General features: G+C 41.8%; 2 protein-coding genes across 12 annotated transcripts in view; both read left to right on the top strand.

Annotated features, from left to right (window-relative positions):
* CCDC30 (coiled-coil domain containing 30) overlaps positions 1-2,541 on the top strand; it is a 188,876-nt gene extending 186,335 nt beyond the window's left edge. For 8 of the 9 annotated variants that reach the window (XM_037743178.1, XM_037743180.1, XM_037743183.1 and 5 more), the window contains 2 exons: positions 1,753-1,820; positions 2,180-2,541. In XM_037743178.1, the coding sequence (XP_037599106.1) occupies positions 1,753-1,820; positions 2,180-2,378 (267 nt within the window). In that variant the 3' untranslated portion in view covers positions 2,379-2,541. The remainder of the gene's footprint in view (positions 1-1,752; positions 1,821-2,179) is intronic. The other variant, XM_037743182.1, reaches the window with a different exon arrangement.
* A 4,285-nt stretch (positions 2,542-6,826) lies between these two features.
* PPIH (peptidylprolyl isomerase H) overlaps positions 6,827-18,676 on the top strand; it is a 19,792-nt gene continuing 7,942 nt past the window's right edge. For 2 of the 3 annotated variants that reach the window (XM_017541768.1, XM_037743174.1), the window contains exons 1-9: positions 6,827-7,553; positions 7,895-7,959; positions 8,278-8,301; positions 8,571-8,615; positions 9,908-9,950; positions 13,960-14,052; positions 15,077-15,164; positions 15,638-15,678; positions 16,438-16,527. In XM_017541768.1, coding sequence (XP_017397257.1) covers positions 7,263-7,553; positions 7,895-7,959; positions 8,278-8,301; positions 8,571-8,615; positions 9,908-9,950; positions 13,960-14,052; positions 15,077-15,164; positions 15,638-15,678; positions 16,438-16,506 — 759 coding nt within the window. In that variant the 5' untranslated portion in view covers positions 6,827-7,262 and the 3' untranslated portion in view covers positions 16,507-16,527. Of the gene's footprint in view, positions 7,554-7,894; positions 7,960-8,277; positions 8,420-8,570; positions 8,616-9,907; positions 9,951-13,959; positions 14,053-15,076; positions 15,165-15,637; positions 15,679-16,437; positions 16,528-18,676 lie in introns of all 3 variants that reach the window. The other variant, XM_037743175.1, reaches the window with a different exon arrangement.

The raw sequence follows: 18,676 nt of genomic DNA, 5'->3' as shown, positions 1-18,676 counted from the left end.
GGAGAAAAGGGAAATCTTGTACACTGTTGGTTGGGATATAAATTAGAACAGCAATTATGGATAACTGTGTGGAATTTCCCCAACAAAGTGAAAGCAGAACTACCATATGATCCAGCAATCTTACTTCTGGGTATACATCCAAAGGATTTGAAGTTAGTATGTGATATACACTATGGTGTGCGGAAATGTGGTGTATATATACACAATAGAATACTATTCAGCCTTAAAAAGGAGGGAAATTCTGTCATTTGCAACAACATTGGTGAACCTGGTGGACATTATGCTAAGTGAAAAAAGCCTGGCACAGGAAAACAAATACCACATCTTCTCACTTAAATGTGGAATCTAAAACAATTGAACACATGTAAGCATAGAGCAAAATGCTGGTTACCAGAGGCTGAGGGGTGGGGAAGAAATGGGGAGATGTTGGCCAAAGGTGCAATGTTTCAGTTGGACAGGAGGAATAAGTATTTGAGGTGATGGATATGTTAATTACCTAAATTCACTCATTCCACATTATATATCATAGCATCACTTTGTACCCCATAAATATATGTACTTGTAATTTGTCAATATTCAATAGTATAAATAAAAATTTTTAAACTTTCTGACCATCACAATATTCAAGAAAAATAAAAATGTGTCCTACCAGAAACTTGCACATATTCATAGAAGCATTATTCATAATAACTAAAAACAACCCACTTTCCATCACTTGATGAACTGATAAGCAAAATTTGTTTTATCCGAACATTAGAATATTATTCAGCCATAAAAGACATGAAGTATTGATACAACATAATGAACCTTGAAAACATGCTAATATTTTTAAAAATTATTTTTATTTTTATTTTAGACAGAGTCTTGCTCTGTCACCCAGGCTGGAGTGCAATGGCACAATCTCGGCTCACTGCAACCTCCATCTCCCAGGTTCAAGCAATTCTCCTACTTCAGCCTCCCAAGTAGCTGGGATTACAGGCAGGCACCACCACACCCGGCTAATTTTTTTGTATTTTTAGTAGAGACGGGATTTCACCATATTGGCCAGGCTGGTCTTGAACTCCTGACCCTGTGATCAGCCCGCCTCAGCCTCCCAAAGTGCTAGGATTACAGGTGTGAGCCACCACGCCTGGCCAGATGCTAATATTTTAAAGAAGGCAAACATAAAAGGCCACATATTGTATGATTCCATTCATATGAAACATCCAGAATAAAAATCCATAAAGACAGAAAGTATATTAGTGATTGCCAAGGACTTGGGGCTGAATAAATGGGGAGTGGACTGTCCTAGATATGGGCTTTTTTGGGGAGTGATGAAAATGTTCTGGAACTATCTAGTGGTGATTGTTGCATAACTGTGTGAGTACATTAGAAAGTACTGAATTGAACCTGTTAAAAGGGAAAACTTTATAATATGTGAGTTACTTCTCAACAAAGCTGTTATTTTAAAAATAAAAATTTTCTGCAATATCTCTAAAATAGATATATAACGAAAGAAGCAAGGTGAAGATAGTTTGTTTAGTACCAGGTATATAAAACTAGATAGACATAGATAGTCTATAGATAGAGAGATATAGATAGATTATATAGAGATGTGGGACGGCAACCAACTTTTCATTCTATGCCCTTTTATGTTTTTCATAGTTTGTACTATGTGCAGGTATTATATCTATCATATGTATATTTTTTTCTAGGATCATACTAGAAATAGTTTATCATAACTTTTCACGTTCATCCTTTCTTTCCTGTTAGGAAACAACAATTAGTGACATCTTTGAATCTGAAGTAATGAATGAAGCATTGCCTTTATCAAACTCCAGGTTAGTAAAGTCAAGACAGTCATCTGAGATGAACTCCCAGCCATGCCTGAGAGTCGTAGCTGCCTAACTAGTCCTAGATTGCTGGCTTGAAAAGGTATAGCATTCTGGAGTCATTTACTCTACATGAATTATCTGAATCTTCTTCCAATTCTTCCCCTTCACCCCTACACCCCATAGAATCCTGACTTAAGATAGGAAATAATCTATGAACATAGGTTTAAGGTAAATTTTATTTGGCTTTCTTTGTATAACAGTTGCAAAAAAAAATGAAATTTTATCAATGGCCTATATCCCTGTAACCCCAAACTGCTACCAAGAAACTCTATCTACATCATGTCCTCACACCTGGCTTTTCTTAGTTTTTCAGGAAAAGGTTTGGTAGAGTCATTTGTAAGTCTTCAAGAGACTGAAGTGATTAAGTCAAAAGAAGCAATGGCAAGTTCAGAGTCCCCTGAGAATCTTTTGTGTTCACAGAATTCTGAGGCTGGATACATAAATGTGGCTTCTCTGAAAGAGACACACGGTATACAAGAACAAGACCAAAAGTCAGAGCTATAAAATCACTGTTGCCTAAAGCTATACTGAACAAAATTGCTAACTTAAAGCCTGGACACAAAAGTGGACCATGACATTGAGAAGAGTTACCACAGATCCCAAATGGATGTCAACCAAGTGTCTTCAAAATTGCTGATAAATTCATTAAAGCCATTCTAAAAATGGATTTTTCAAGTTTGTTTGATATCCTCAGATACCTTGTATTGATCAATATATTGACTTTAGTTCAATGATTTATTTAGGTTTCTTTTCAGCAGAGCACATGTATGGTTAATTCGGCATTCTTTCCCATTATTATGGGTATATTTTCGATTTATTTTTTAAGAGTAAAAACAATACAGTCACATTAAAGCAAATATTAAAAAAAAAAAAAACCCTCCTATAATACCACAATCTTAACACAACTATTTTTATTTTACAATTGTTCCCTTTTGGTCATAATTCAAATTCATATATTCTAAATGGGTATTATAATAATATTGTATATTCATTTTCATAGTCTGATTCTTCATTTACCGTATGTATCATGGAAACATTTTCAATAGCTATATGATATTCAATCATGTTGATGTTCTATAATTATTTTTATGGGAAAATTTTTATTTTTATTTATTTATTTTTTTGAGACAGAGTTTCTCGCTCTGTCACCCAGGCTGGAGTGCAGTGGTGCAATCTTGGCTCACTGCAACCTCCTCCTCCCGGATTCAAGCAATTCTCTGCCTCAGCCTCCAAGTGGCTGGGATCACAGGTGCCCACCACCACGCCCAACTAATTTTTGTATTTTTAGTAGAGATGGGGTTTCACCATCTTGGCCAGGCTGGTCTCGAACTCCTGACATCATGATCCACCGCCTTGGCCTCCCAAAGTGCTGCGATGAGCCACAGCGCCCTGCCCTAGGAAAAGTTTTAAACATTTAATTAAAAAGATTTAGAGCAATACATTATTTAAAAGTGGATAGGAAGCCAGGCACGGTGGCTCATGCCTGTAATCACAGCACTTTGGGAGGCCGAGGTGGGCAGATCACCTGAGGTCAGGAGTTTGAGACCAGCCTGGCCAACATGGGGAAACTCCGTCTCTACCAAAAACACAAAAAAAATTAAGCCGGGTGTGGTGGCACCCGCCTGTAGTCCCAGCTACTGGGGAGGCTAAGCTGGAGAATTGCTTGAACCCAAGAGGTGGAGGTTTCAGTGAGCCAAGATTGTGCTACTGCACTGCAGCCTGGGTAACAGAGCAAGACTCCATCTCAAAATATAATAATAATAATAATAATAATAATAGATAGGAAAATACCAAGAGCTTTTTCTGGGGGAAGGGGTATGAGAGTTCACATAACCCTCAGTAAAAAAGAAACTACCCCTAAGTATTTCCAGACAGAACTACAAAGTAGTTGAACAGTCTCCAACTCATCTTTAGTGTAGTGGGACTGCTTCTTCAGAAAAGAACAGCAACATTCACATCCATTTCATCAATCTGGGTGGAATAGTCCTGCTCAGTATCTCTGAGGATGTGGGATGTTCTATAAATTAAACGTTCTCTTGTTTGGCATTTAAGTTTTTTTTTTTTTTTTTTTTTTTTTTTTTTTTTTTTTTTTTTTTTTTTTTTTTTTTNAGTGGCACGATCTTGGCTCACTGCAACCTCCACCTCCCAGGTTCAAGCAATTCTCCTACTTCAGCCTCCCAAGTAGTTGGGACTACAGGCATGCTCTACCACGCCTGGCTAATCTTTTTTTATTTTAGTAGAGATGGGGTTTCACCATATTGGCTAGTATGGTCTCGATCTCCTGACCTGATGATCCACCTGCTTCGGCCTCCCAAAGTGCTGGGATTACAGGCGTGAGCCATCACACCTGGCCAGCATTTAAGTTGTTTTTACTAATTTTTTTTTTTTTTTTTTTTGAGACAGGGTTTCACTCTGTCACCCAGGCTGGATTGCAGTGGCGTGATTACTGCTTATGCAGCCTCAACCTCCCAAGCTTAAGTGATCCTCCCTCCTCAGCCTCTTCCAAGTACAGGCATATGCCACCATGCCTGGCTCATTTTTGTAATTTTTATAAAGATGATATCGTCTTTTATAAAGACGATATCATCTTTATAAAACTCTGTTGCTCAAGCTGGTCTCAAATTCCTGGGCTCAAGTGATCCTCCCATCTCAGTCTCCTAAAGTAACAGGATTATAGATATGAGCCTCTATACCAGGCCTGGTTTTACTTTTTTACTATTTAAGGTTATGCTCTGTTGAAGGTCTTTATGCATGTACTTATTTTCTTTTGAATTAATCCAGAAAACAAATCTGCAAAATTGGACTGGGTCAAAGGATATAAATGTATTGCTCTAGGACATCACTTATTCTGCTTTAAAAAATGGTTGTGCTTGGCCAGGTGCAGTGGCTCACGCCTGTAATCCCAGCAATTTGGGGAGCCGAGGCGGGCAGATCACTTGAGGTCAGGAGTTCAAGACAAGCCTGGTCAACATGGCAAAACCTTGTCCCTATTAAAAGTACAAAAATTAGCTGGGTGTAGTGGTGCACACCTGTAATCCCCGCTACGTGGGAAGCTGAGGCACAAGAATCACCTGAACCTGGGAGGTGGAAGTTGCAGTGAGCTGAGACCACTCCACTGCACTCCAGCCTGGGCAACAAGTGAGACTCTGTCTCAAAAAATAAATAAATAAAAATAAACTAAATAAAAAATAAAAAGGGTTGTGTCAACATAGTGTTTTCATAGCCAAGTTACTCAACCTCGTTGAGGCTCAATTTCATGATTCATAAAATGGGAACAATAATAATTATATATCCCATAGGGTTGTGAGGACCAAATGAAGTATGTAAAGTATTTAGCACTTAGTAACTGCTTAATAAATGCTAGCTATCACCATTTCTTTTCACTAGCAGTTTATCAACATACTTTTTTACAACCTCATCAACATTGGATATTATCAATTTTAAACATTTATTCTAAAACAGTTGGTATAGTCTGGGCATGGTGGCTCGTGCCTGTAATCCTAGCACTTTGGGAGGCCGAGGTGGGTGGATCACCTGAGGTCAGGAGTTCAAGACCAGCCTGGCCATCATGGTGAAACCCCATCTTTATAAAAACAAACAAACAAACAAAAAAACAGTTGGTATAAAATTATACTGAAGGGTGACTGCTGCTGTTCCTTTTCCCCCTCCTCCCCTTTCTTGTTTTTCAGTTGGAGAAGACCAACAGGAGAGGATCAGGAACCTGAAATAAAAATGACCCTTTAAATTGAGATACACTGGATTTTTTTTTTCTTTATTTTTTTCTTATTTTTGTTTTGTGTCTTTTCTTTATATACACTGGATTTTTATATGTAATCCTTGCTTCCTCAGATGACAGAGCTAGAAAAGATGATCAAAGGACATAGGAAATAATAACTGTGATATTGTGCCAGAATTGCTAGCCTTTGCTTTAGTTATTTAGTAATAACTAAAATAAGCAGCCCAGGATAACCAAGATCTGTGTGTAAACAAATGCTTATCTTGACTTCTGTAAACCACTGAAGTAACAAACAGAATGACAAAAGTCCCCTGGCCCTTGGAATGTCTGGAGACCCCCGCCCTCGTCTCCGCCCAGGAGGTGAATCACAGAATCCCCTAGCCCTTGGAATGTCCAAAACCTTTTCATCCCCATCCCCGTTCCTCACCCCCACTCCCAAGGTGGTTTTTCGGGTATAAAAAGTCTTGGCACCCTCCTTTTGACGCCACAGGTTGGAGAGACGTGAGTCCTCTGTGGTCGCCGGCATAATAAATGACCCTGCAATCTGGCATACTTTTTTCTTGGTGCTAACTTTCTATGCTCGGTCCAATACAACATAACTATTATATTAAATGCATGCTGTTATATTGAATGAGCCTTGCCCAAGGTCCCTGTCTTTCACTAAATTCTTTGGAAATATTATATTTATTGAATATCTACTACGTGCTATTCAGTAGGAGACATTGCAGCTACACTGTGAATAGGACCAGGAGTCTCTACTTTCATGGAGTTTATATGCTATTAGGGAGGAAGATATATGTGTGTGTGGCCGGAAATGAGATGTAGACACATACCATACAAAGATAATGTGGAATGGGGGATAGCATGAAGAAAACAAATAAGTGATCTGAATGACCAAGGGCTACTTTAGGTCTAATGTTGCCTCTGAGAAGGTAACATCTGGGCTGAGCCCTGAACTATAAAAACATTACTTCCCAACCAACCAGTTCACCCACCCACCCACCCCCCGCCTTCCTCCGCTAACCCACATTAAGATTTGGAAGGAATATTTAAGACAGAGGTAACAGCTATTACAAGGCCCTAAAGAGAGGAGGGATCTCAGTGACCTAGAGGAACAGACCAGCCAGAGCACAGTAACTAAGGGCAAGTGGCACAAGATGAGGTCAGGTAGATGACAGCTAGATAAATGCACTGTAGGGCTTTGTATGTAAGGAATTGAATTTTATTCTAAATATAGGAAGCCAGGAGTGATTTATAAGCACAAGAGTTATTCTGAAAATAAAAAACTCTATTTGCTCTGTGGGAAATGAATTGGAAATGACAAAACTGGAAGCTTGTGGCAGAACTGAAACATAATCTATTGTACTGACTTCGAGGAAAGAATAAGTTATTTACCTAGCAAGCATTTGCGTGCCAACCTGTTCTAAACGGTGGGGACGAACAAACCAGAGTTCCTGCTTTCATGGTGTGCACACACTAGCGGCAAAAGACAGACACAGCACGTGTGGCAGTGCAGAGGGCTTGGCTGCAAGAGCTGATAAGGAGGACCCTGGGAACTGCCTAATCCAAAAGCCCTAGCTAGAGCAAGATCCATTTGTACTGCCCTTAGTACAGCCACGTGAGTGGGGTGACCATTGACCTTAACCAAAAAGATGTCAAGGTTTTCCTCCTCCTCACTCCAGCGTCCCCAGTCTCAGGGGGAGTTTCGCAGCTGGACCCCAGCAGCCTCAGAACAAACCGCGCCGGGAGACAACTTCCGGGGGCGGGGCCGCTCTTCTTCCGCGTCTACTACGCCTGCTCCCCGGACGAAACCCGCGGACTGGGCTTTAGGTTCCCGGGAATCCCACGCTCCCGACTTCTGCTTCCGGGTCACAGCCATGGCGGTGGCAAATTCAAGCCCTGTTAACCCTGTGGTGTTTTTTGATGTCAGCATTGGCGGTCAGGTGAGATCCAGGAAGCTGCCCACACCTGCGCCGAAGGGAAACTGCTCCGGGCTAGGCAGGCAGAACTCACCCAGAGAGAGCGGACTCGAGAAGCCAGAAAGTGAAATTGCACCCGAACCTACTGACCTGCCGGGAGGGGGGGGGGAAAGGAGGAGGATGAGTCGCCCCAATCCTAGCCCCTTGCTTCTGGAGGGATTGGGCGGAACGAAAGGTTAGGCCAGGGAGGTGGAGGTGGGAGATAACGAGCGGCAGGGTGGTGGGTCAGCCCATCATGCCCCCTGCTCCGTTGAAGCCCTAATGGTCTTTGACTAGGCTTTCTGACAGTCTCCCGCTGATTGCAGGAAGTTGGCCGCATGAAGATCGAGCTCTTTGCAGACGTTGTGCCTAAGACGGCCGAGAACTTTAGGTAAGGACGTAATCCTCTGCTGGATTAGCTGAGGCAGAAGCCGAGCCCCAGTCAGCCGCCTGAATAGCCTGTCTACGTCTGTTCGTCCGCTCACTGCTCTTGAGATCTGATTCCTCCGCGCATTGCCCTGTCTGAATGGTTGCTGTTTTGATTGTTCCCGAGTCAATTTATGTTGTTGTCTGCATGTCTGCGTGTCTGAACGTCTGGCTGGCCGATTGGTGGGCTTGCTGGCTCCAGTGTTTATTCTTTCCGGTCTTTAGAGGAGCTCACAACTGTGATGTCATAGTGATTGAATCGTTCACTTTTTGTCCCTTTTAGGCAGTTCTGCACCGGAGAATTCAGGTCAGTTTCAGACGTGTTTGACTTCTTTGCTTGCTCCAGTGGGGTGTCCTGGGCTGCAGTGAGGGTACAGTGGAACCACCTGCTGGCCTTGAATGATTGCAGGTGACAGTGATAGAAGGTAATACTCCAAGGGTCTATCCCTAGTTGGTTTGCCTTCTTTATGTCTGTCAGCCCTGTTTAGGAGAGTCCTTTTGGCTCCAGTGCATGGTAAACTGGAAGGGCCTTGTGCTATCTGCTATCACTGTAATTCTCTTTCTTTTTGGTTATAGAAAAGATGGCGTTCCAATAGGATACAAAGGAAGCACCTTCCACAGGTAAGGCTTTTGGCAAGCCACCCTGGAGTCTTTCAGAAATACTTCCTGGGGGATTAGGCTCTAATAAAATAAAATTTAAAAAGGAAAATAAAACCAGAGGGTAATTCTTACATTTCTTGAGAAGAAATGTTTTTGTGGACTCAACAACTGAAGATTTATTGAATGTTCTAACTCTACTTATACTCCTCCACTTCTTTTTATGTCTTTAAAACAGAAACTACTTATCTTTACAATATCCTGTCTTTTTCATGCACCTGTTTGTGCGAATGCAGATTTAAAAAAAAATACAGTTGTAATCCTAAAGTGGATATAATATATCCTGCTGGTTGATATTTATAATTCCTAAAATGATCATGTCTGATTGTCCAAGAATAATCATATTTCCTGGGGAGTGGAGTATGGCAACACTGAGTCTCATTTAAATATAGAATCTTTCTCATGGTCTCACTGTGGTTAGTAACAATGTTAGCATGTAATTATATCACAGCTTTAGAGCTGTGGGTCACTAATCCCCAGTAAGACTCCTGTGAAGTGGAAGGTGTTATCTGTAGTCTACAGAGGAGGAAACAGAGGATAAGAAAAGTTAAGGACCCTCCCTAGGGGTAATAGCTAACAGTTATTAAGCTCTGACACGTGTAGCAGTCCATTTCACATAAATTCTCTGTAGTTCTTTCCCCCAAATTTACTTCAAGCCCTTGATCTGCCAGGCAAGTAATGTGGTCATTCTTCCTGCAGGCTTTCAGCCCCTTCTTCTTGTTACTGTTCAGGTACCAGATCGTTCACTTGATCAATTCTAACATGCCCTAGTTTATAACTAAAATCCTTTTTTATGGTTAATTATCCTTTCAGCTTAATCATTCCAGGAAAAGAAAAATCTTTTTTTTTTTTTGAGACAGAGTCCCACTCTGTCACCCAGGCGGGAGTGCAGTGGCATGATCTTGGCTTACTGCAGCCTCTGCCTCCTGGGTTCAAGCAATTTTCCTGCCTCAGCCTCCTGAGTAGCCAGGGCTACAGACATGCACCACCATCCTGGCTAATTTTTGTATTTTTAGTAGAGAAGGGGTTTCGCCATGTTGGCCAGGCTGGTCTTGAACTCCTGGCCTCATGATCTGCCCGCCTTGGCCTCCCAAATTGCTGGTATTATAGGCGTGAGCCTCTGTGCCCAGCTAAGAATAATCATTTTATAAGCCAAAGTGATAGTGTTTTTTGAAATCAATGTTAATCTAATAATAACAAAGTCAATGTGTTTCTAAACCATAAAATCTCTCAGTATTCTTTGCTCTCTGTTTCAGGGTCATAAAGGATTTCATGATTCAGGGTGGAGATTTTGTTAATGTAAGTATTATTCCTTTCCAATCAAAGACCTACAGTTTTAGTTTTTGTTGTTATTGTTACAGCTGCTGTTTTTACTATAGTGACCTAGTCTTAAGGCCTGAGGACAATAGCCAAGTTTGATGGGGGTGTTGATCACCTGACAGATACCTACAGGGCCTGAGAACAATAGCCAAGTTTGATGAGAATGGTGATGGGGAACTTCTTGAAAGTGGCTGGGTACCACAGACTCTAGATAACAGACTTTAGCACTTTGATTGGGACATTAACTTCTATGGTCCAAATCTCAGCCTTTTTGAGCCAGAAATTGGACTTTTTAAGAATAGCTACAGATGATCTATGATAGGCCTGCACTAATTAGTCATATGAAACTTAATTGGAAATCAGCCATGGTTTGTTTTTGTTTTTGCTTTTTCTGAGTGGAGGTAAGTCTCCTTTTAGAGGGCTAAATGCTTGTCTCATTTTCTCTTTTACTTCTGGTGTCACAGTACCTGGAAAACTAGGGTTTCCATAAGAAGTTGATTCATGGGCAAGAAATCAGAGCAAGAGAGGGAGATAGTTCTGGAGGAATTTTGTTCTATTCACTTGGAGAGCCCAGTGAAATAGTTCTTTCTTGCTAACCATGACTTTCTTGTAAGTAGACTGTGTTCTCCATATGAAGCCTCCCTCCCCACCCCAACCTTGGAGGGTACAGGATAAACTACATTTTTTCTTTCTTAAACCTGCTTTTGTCCTTACCTACCCACTTCTGTGCATGGGCTTTCTTTACTCTTATTAATATCATTTGGTTAGTTGTGTTGCTATTTTCTTGGATCTGGGAGACATTTATTATCTTTTATGTGTTTGTTTAGTTTGGCTCTCATGAGTTTTTAAGACCTTTCCTATGCAATACAGGGTTGCAGAGTGGCAGGTTTTAGGCTGAATTATGCTTTTACATATGTTTTGTTTCATCTGCATCGTGGTGTATAACTGAAATGGCACAAAAAAATCCTAGAGTTTTGTGTTCTCTGTAAAAAATGGAAAGTGGAGGTACATTGGGCCTGCATTTCTCACAGTGGCACTGACAGTGACAGTTGGTTGGAATCAAGGAACTGGTCCCTTTGCACATGGCATATCTTTGCCATTTCACCACAGACTCCACACCTGTTTCCCTTATTTATGTTGCCTACCCCTCTAGGCATTTGTTTGCAACCGCTGGAAACAAATAATGGTAGTGGGGTTTGTTAGCTGGTAAGAAGGGCAGAGAAGCTATCCTCTGCCTTCTTTCCATTTTTTCCCCCCTAGGTTCCCCTGTTGCCTTACAAGGAGAGGATAGCTTGTTACTAGACTTTGCCCCAGGCACATCTGATCACTTGTTGATAACTCTAGAGTTAGACAATAGTTGCTCAGTCTGAAAGCGGGAGTTAAAAGCAATTGCTGACAGGGCTTACATCTGTAATCCCAGTACCTTGGGATGCTGGGAGGATTGCTTGATCCCAGGAGTTTGAGACCAGCCTGGCAACATAATAAGACCCTGTCTTTATAAAAATAAAAAAACTTACTTTTTATTTTTTTATTTTTGGTGATGTGCACCTGTGGTCCCAGCTACATGGGAGGGTGAGGTAGGACGATCCCTTGAGCCCAGGAAGTTCATTTCATGAACATGGCTGCAGTGAGCCATGTTCATGCCACTGTACTCTAGCCTGGGCGACAGAGTGAGACATTGTCTAAAGAGGGGGAAAAAAAAGCTTGCTTAGAACCTTCCTTGGGGAAGGCAAAGTGGAATGAGCAAGAACCAGAAAAATCGGAATTTGACACCTTCCAAAGTTGGACCAAGCATATTTGTTTTATTCATTTATTTTTGGTTTTAATTGTATTTATTATTTTGGTTGCAAAAGAAAAGTGCAAAGAAGAAAATTAATCACTAAATGAATTACCCTCAATCTCACCTTACAAGGAATATACGATTGGCATTTTGGTTTACAGCTGTCAGTCTTACCTTAGTTTGTATATGTGTGTTTACATAATTTTTAATCAGACTTAAAATCATCTATATGTTTTACTTTTTTTGTAATTCATAATTGTCCATACTTTCCCTTGTCATTGTCTTCTAAAACATGCTTTCTAATAGCCACCTAATATTTCATTATGAATAGACAAGTTATTTGATCAATTCACTGTAGTTGAAGATAAGTTGCTTTCTATTGTTTGCTCCAAATTATTGATTTTATAATTTTCCCTATTTCTGGAGAGCTGTACATAGTGTGATATTGGAGAATGGCGTGGTAACTGATGTGTCCCTTAGGTTCACTGGGAAGTTGGAGATGAACTTATTTTCTCTCTTCCTTCTGTATTAATATGTATGTGGAGTTAGTTAATGACATAATAGCTTATTTGATTATTTAGTGCTACATTGTTTGCAAAGTGCTTTTTACAGGTACTATCTAATTGAATCTTCATGATAACTGTAAAGAGTACCTAAGTTCGTCCTCACTTGAGAGATGAGGAAATTGAGGCTCACAGATAAGAAGGGACTTTCCCAGCTCGTAAGTGATAGATCTCGAACTCAAATGCAGGTCTTTCTTATTTTAAAATTTTCTTTCTTTTCCTTTTTTTTTTTTGAGACAGAGTCTTGCTCTGTTGCCTAGGCTGGAGTGCAGTGGCGCGATCTCGGCTCATTGCAACCTCTACCTCCCAGGTGGGTTCAAGCTATTCTCGTGCCTCAGCCTCCCAAGTAACTGGGATTACAGGCAACCGTCACCACACGGGGCTAATTTTTGTATTTTTAGTAGAGACAGGGTTTCACCATGTTGGCCAGGCTAGTCTTGAACTCCTGACCTCAGGTGAGCCACTGTGCCAGGCCAGGTCTTTCTAATATACACACTTGATTTTATTTGATAATATTTAGCCAAACAAAGGTTTGAATTTGGACAGTTTCTCTTTTTTCTCTGACTTATATTAATCCCTTTGGTAGTCTTTGTCCCACAGAGGGACACCCTTTATTCTCCACTGGGTCAGTGTTTTCCCTTTTGCCCATGCGCTGTTTCTCTTTACTAACTGGCTAGGAGAGGTTGATCTTTTTGGCACTCCTCAATATTGCCTTTAAACCTCAGGGATTCTATTTAAGGTAATGCAAATATGGCCTTGGTCAGTTGTTTTATTACCCAGACTTCAGTTTCCTCACATGAAAAATGGGGAAGATGATAATGCTTATTCCTCAAGGTTGTTGGAAAAGCAAAGAGATAATGCAGATAAAGCTAGTTTAAGCAGAAATTGGGAGTTTATAATAAAGGGAGTGTTTCATGGAACTAACGGAAGACATAGAACTAGGAACTAGAACCACAGAGAACCAAGGCAGTTCTTTATCTCTGTTTCTCTAGTGCTTGCCACACATCTGTGTTGTGTTCTCTTTCTGTTCTCTAGCCCACCTTGCAGATGATAGTGGCATCCAGCTTTCAGGTTTACATGCTACAAATTTAGCCTCAAAGAGAGCATCTATCCCACTTCCAGATTCCCAGAGAAGGAACTCTAGTTGGCCCAGTGTGAATTAGGCATCCTTCCCTGAATCAATCAACTTTGACCAGGAGGGTGGTATCATGTTGTACAAACAGACTGCCAAGAGCTCACTCACCCTCTTAGATAGTCTGGGGGAATGGGGTGGTAGTCACTTAAGTGGGTAGTTTTATGTGACTGCAGGCATGAGAGTCTTTGGGAATGACAAGGATTGAGTATGTGATTACCTTGTTGCTGTTCCCTACTTTGTCTATGTCTTAACTGATCTTTCTAGAGGCCCAGCTGTGACCTGTTGTATCTAATCTGTACATGCTGTAGCCAGACTTTGTTGGCTGTAGGTATCTTGTATAAGACTTGCTTTGATTGCAGGGTGGGGTCAAATAGGCGCAGCTTCCAAGATGACCAAAAAGATTAAGAGTAGACTTTAAAGATGCCAGGCGTTAGGTGCGACAGTGTTCTTCCCCTGGTTTCCAGGGACCCAGTACTCCAAGTCACGAATACTTCCCTTCTCTCTGCTCAGGGCGATGGTACTGGAGTTGCCAGTATTTACCGGGGGCCATTTGCAGATGAAAATTTTAAACTTAGACACTCAGCTCCAGGCCTGCTTTCCATGGTAAGTGAAATCCAATCAAGATTTTGGGTTATAGCCAGCTGGTTTCTGGGCCCCACTTGAGGCCCAGTGCTGTCTCTTGGGATGGAAGCAAATGCTTTCCTTCTCTTGCTTGGCCCAGGACTTACCTCTACCACCTCCTTTCTCAGTTTGGTTTGATTGAGAAAACCAGTAGGTAAGCTGGGACGGTGGCTCATGCCTATAAGCCCAGCACTTTGGGAGGCTGAGGGGGGTTGATAACCTGAGGTCAGGAGTTTGAGACCAGCCTGGCCAACATGGTGAAACCTCGTCTCTACTAAAAATACAAAAAATTAGCCAGGTGTGGTCACAGATGCCTGTAATCCCAGCTACTTGGGAGGCTGAGGCAGAAGAATCACTTGAACCCAGGAGGTGGAGGTTGCAGTGAGCTGAGATGGCACCACTGCACTCCAGCCTGGGTGACAAGAGTGAAACTCCATCTTAAAAAAAGAAGAAAAAAGAAAAGAAAACCAGTAGGTAAGGCCCACTAGCAGGCTAACAGGCTGGGGAACTAAAATCTGAACCAGGATTTGTGACTGGGCATTCAGCCCTACTGCTCAGAATGTAACCACTTGTGCTTTTAAGACACACATATTCATAGCTGGGTGTGCTGGCTCACACCTGTGATCCCACCACTTTGGGAGGCCAAGGCAAGAGGATTGCTTGAGGTCAGGAGTTTGAAGCCAGTCTGGGTAACATAGTGAGACTTAATCTCTACTAAAAAAAAAAAATTAGCCACATGTGATGACACATACCTGTAGTCCCAGCTACTAGGGAGGCTAAGGTGGGGAGGATTGCTTGAGCCCAGGAGTTTGAGGCTGCAGTGAGCCATGTCCTGTTCATCTCTGTATTCTTGGATCCTAGCTTAGGCCCTGGCTCATAGATAGGTGCTAAGTTAGATTTGCTGAAAAAAAGCATAGAGGAATCAGGGTTACAGGCTCTTTGAATCTTGCCCTTCAGCTAACATGGCCAGGGAAACCTAACTGCAGGTATATTTGGTTTCTATCAGGCAAACAGTGGTCCCAGTACAAATGGCTGTCAGTTCTTTATCACCTGCTCTAAGTGCGATTGGTTGGATGGGAAGCATGTGGTGTTTGGTAAGTCCTACTCCTGTCCCGTGGTCCCGGCCCCATTCACCTCAGATGGGACCTCCAGAGGAGTTAGTTCTCAACTCTTACCAAGAATGCTCAACTCGTGTAACTGCTTGGGTGGTAATAGAGAAAACAGAAATGGTGGGGAGGTGGGGAACATGTATGGCTAGAGAACTAGACGTAATGACAAAAGGGTCATTTGATGTAGTATGGAACCACTTGGGGGGAAAACCCAGTTGCTAGCATTAAAGAAATGCCACAGAGGCAGCATGATATGGTGAGACTTCGGAGTTACTCAGATATAAGTTTGAGCCCTAACTCTCTACTTATTACCTTGAGCAAGTCATTTCACCTCTACCACATCTCAATTTTCTAAAGTTGGTAAGAGGGTCTAATAAGATCATAGCTAAGAATGGGCTCTGGAAGCTGGAAAATGCTATGTAAACAAGAGTAAAGTCCAGTTCATACTCTTCCTACAGGAAAAATCATCGATGGACTTCTAGTGATGAGAAAGATTGAGGTAAGTACTGCTTTGATTTTTCTCTTTCTCTGCCATTCTGGTCTGGTACTGTCTGACTAGTGTCCAGGAGCTAGAGAAGGGGGAATGAGCTCCAGTTTGTTAGGCCCAGTCTTCATTGTCTCAGGAAAACTGAGGAGAGACTGCATAAGTTAGCCTGTCTGGCCAACACTGAGGTTTGACCTCTGATGACCCTGTTGCCTATTTGATAAAATTCTACTCCTTGGCATTGCATTCAAGGTCCTTCATGATTAGTCCCTGTCTGCCTTTGACCCCTTCTCTTGCTACTGCCTCTTCCTTATTCCAGTCACATCAGGCTACTAGCTCTTCTCTAAATCTGTCATACATATCCCTGCCGCTTGCTCTTTCCTGCCCCTGAGCCTTTGCTCACACTGGTCACTCTAGCTGAAATGCTGTTTTTTCCTTCCCTCCTGGTGGAATCCCAACCTTCTAGGCACAGTTCAAATACCCCTCTTTTGTGAATCTTTCCCTGACCTCTTTAAGCAGCAATTTAGTTGCCCGTCTACCCCTTATCCAACTCTTTCTTATAACTTTTTGTTATATTATCATAGATTTGATATTTTCTAGGTGTTTTCCATCTTCTCTTTGATAGATATTATATGCTTTACCTGTCTGCCAGGACATGGATTGCCTCTGAGTGCTGAGTCCCTAGCACAGGGGCTGGCAGGCATCAGTAAAAGTTTGGTAAAAGAACAAGCAAGTGCCTGAGTGGATGAATATCCATTGTGCTTTTTTTCCTAGAATGTTCCCACAGGCCCCAACAATAAGCCCAAGCTACCTGTGGTGATCTCACAGTGTGGGGAGATGTAGCCCAGACCAAGACTGATTCAGGTAAGTGAGTCTTTCTCCTATTAGGTTAGGAGTCAGATTCCAGAGAAGGCAGCATGGTCTAGTGGAAAGAAATTTAGTCTTGAAGACATGAGATTGAGCACAGTTCCTCTGTGTGTGACCTTAGAGTAGCCACTTTCCTTCTCAGAGCATCTTTCTTCATCTGTCAAATGGAAATAATGTAATACCTATCTCTCAGAGTCATTTTAAAAATCAAAAGAGAAAGGGTTGTAGGACCACTTTACTTTTCTTCCACTTTGTAATATACAGAGTATCAATCTGAAAACCACTCAGGCAGTTTCTAACAGCACTCTTAGACTACAGTTCCATTCAGTAGTCCCCCTAGAAAGACCTGGCTCCAGACCTGAGTAACTCTCTGCTGGGACCAACCTGGGCAGCCCGGAGACACACCTGTCATGCCTCTCATCAGAACTGATACTGCAATTCCAGGCCTTGACTTCATATTTGCCAGCCTTGTAGGTGAATGCCTCACATCGTCCAGCCTATGTGGACTCATTTCTTACCCATATTTACTACTGCCTGCTCTGCACTGGGCAGCATGCTAGCTGCAGAGAGGGGGACAAGGAATTGAAAGATGTCTCCTTTTAGGAGCTCAGGGAAAATAAGACATTCTCAGAGGTGATCACTAGTAATATGAGTGACATTGCCAAGTGTGAGAAGAGTACCAGGGAGAAATCCATCCCCTCCAGCTAGGTGAGGTGTAATGTTGTTTTGTTTTTTTCTCTTTTTTTTATTTTCAAACCTGCAAAAAAGTTAGAAGAATAATACCTTGAACACCCATATATCTTCACTTAAATTTACCAGTGATCAACATTCTTGTTTTATTGTTTTGCCTTGATATTTGTTTTTTTCTTTCCCTTCTTGCCTCCTCACGCATTTCCATTGCCTCCCCTCCTCTCTCCTGCTCCTCTTTCCTCTCTCCAGGCTTTCCTTTCTTTCCTCCTTTCTTCCCATCTTTTTTCCTTTATCCTTTCTTCTTATCTTTCCCATTTGAAAGTTGCAGACTTCTTGACACTTTACCCGTGAGTATTTCAGCAAGGAACTCCTAAAAATAAGAACATCCTACGTAACCACAACATTATATATAGTACATTTTCAAACTTCCCCAATTGTCCCAAAAGTAACTTTTATAGCTTAAAAAAAGGTAATCCAATCGAGGGTCCCGTATTTCATTTGGTTTACCCAAGTAACATAATACACTCTCATTGTGAAAACTTTCACACCAAACAGATAAAGTGAAAGCCCCTCTTGACAACACCCCACCTCCAACTCCACTCCCCACTCCAAAGGTCACTTCTTTTTTTTTCCTTTTTTAACCCTGCAGAAAAACAGAGGTCACTTCTTTATCAGTCTGATGTATGTCCATCAGGGCCTTTGCCTTGCCCATGTAATTTGGGGAGGTTTTCTTTTTCCCAAATGAAATCATACTATATTTTTCATTTTCTAAAAAATTATATATTAAAAACTTCTCCTTCTTAGTATGTAAAACCACCTTGTATTAAAACCACCTTGTATTAAAAAATGAAAATAGCCTGTCATGGTGGCTCACTCCTGTAATCCCAGCACTTTGGGAGGCCAAGGAAGGCGGATAGCTGGAGCTCAGGAGTTGGAGACCATCCTGGGCAACCTGGCGAAACCTCGTCTTAAAAAAAATTAGCCAAGCGTGGTGGTGCAAGCCTGTAGTCCCAGCTACTCAGGAGGCTGAGGTGAGAGGATTACTTGAGCCCTGGAGTTTGAGGCTGCAGTGAGTTATGATGGCGCCACTATACTCCAGCCTGGGTGACAGGATGAGACCCCATTTCAAAAAAAAAAAAAGAAAAATCAAAACTTCAATGCAGGCTGAGAATCCCTAATCCGAAATCCCAAATGCTCCAAAATCTGAAACTGTTTGAGCACTAACATGACATCAGAAGTGGAAAATTCCACACCTGACCTCATGTCATGGGTCATTGTCAAAAATTTGTTTCATGCACAAAAGTATTAAAAATATTGTATAAGATTACCTTATATGGCCGGGCGTGGTGGCTCAAGCCTGTAATCCCAGCACTTTGGGAGGCCAAGGCGGGTGGATCACAAGGTCAAGAGATCGAGACCATCCTGGTCAACATGGTGAAACCCCGTCTCTACTAAA

This window comes from Cebus imitator, unplaced genomic scaffold (genome assembly GCF_001604975.1).
Source record: "Cebus imitator isolate Cc_AM_T3 unplaced genomic scaffold, Cebus_imitator-1.0 Scaffold136, whole genome shotgun sequence".
Lineage (NCBI taxonomy): Eukaryota > Metazoa > Chordata > Mammalia > Primates > Cebidae > Cebus > Cebus imitator.
Note: the sequence above shows the minus strand (reverse complement) of the source record. Positions and strands in the feature narration are given on the sequence as shown.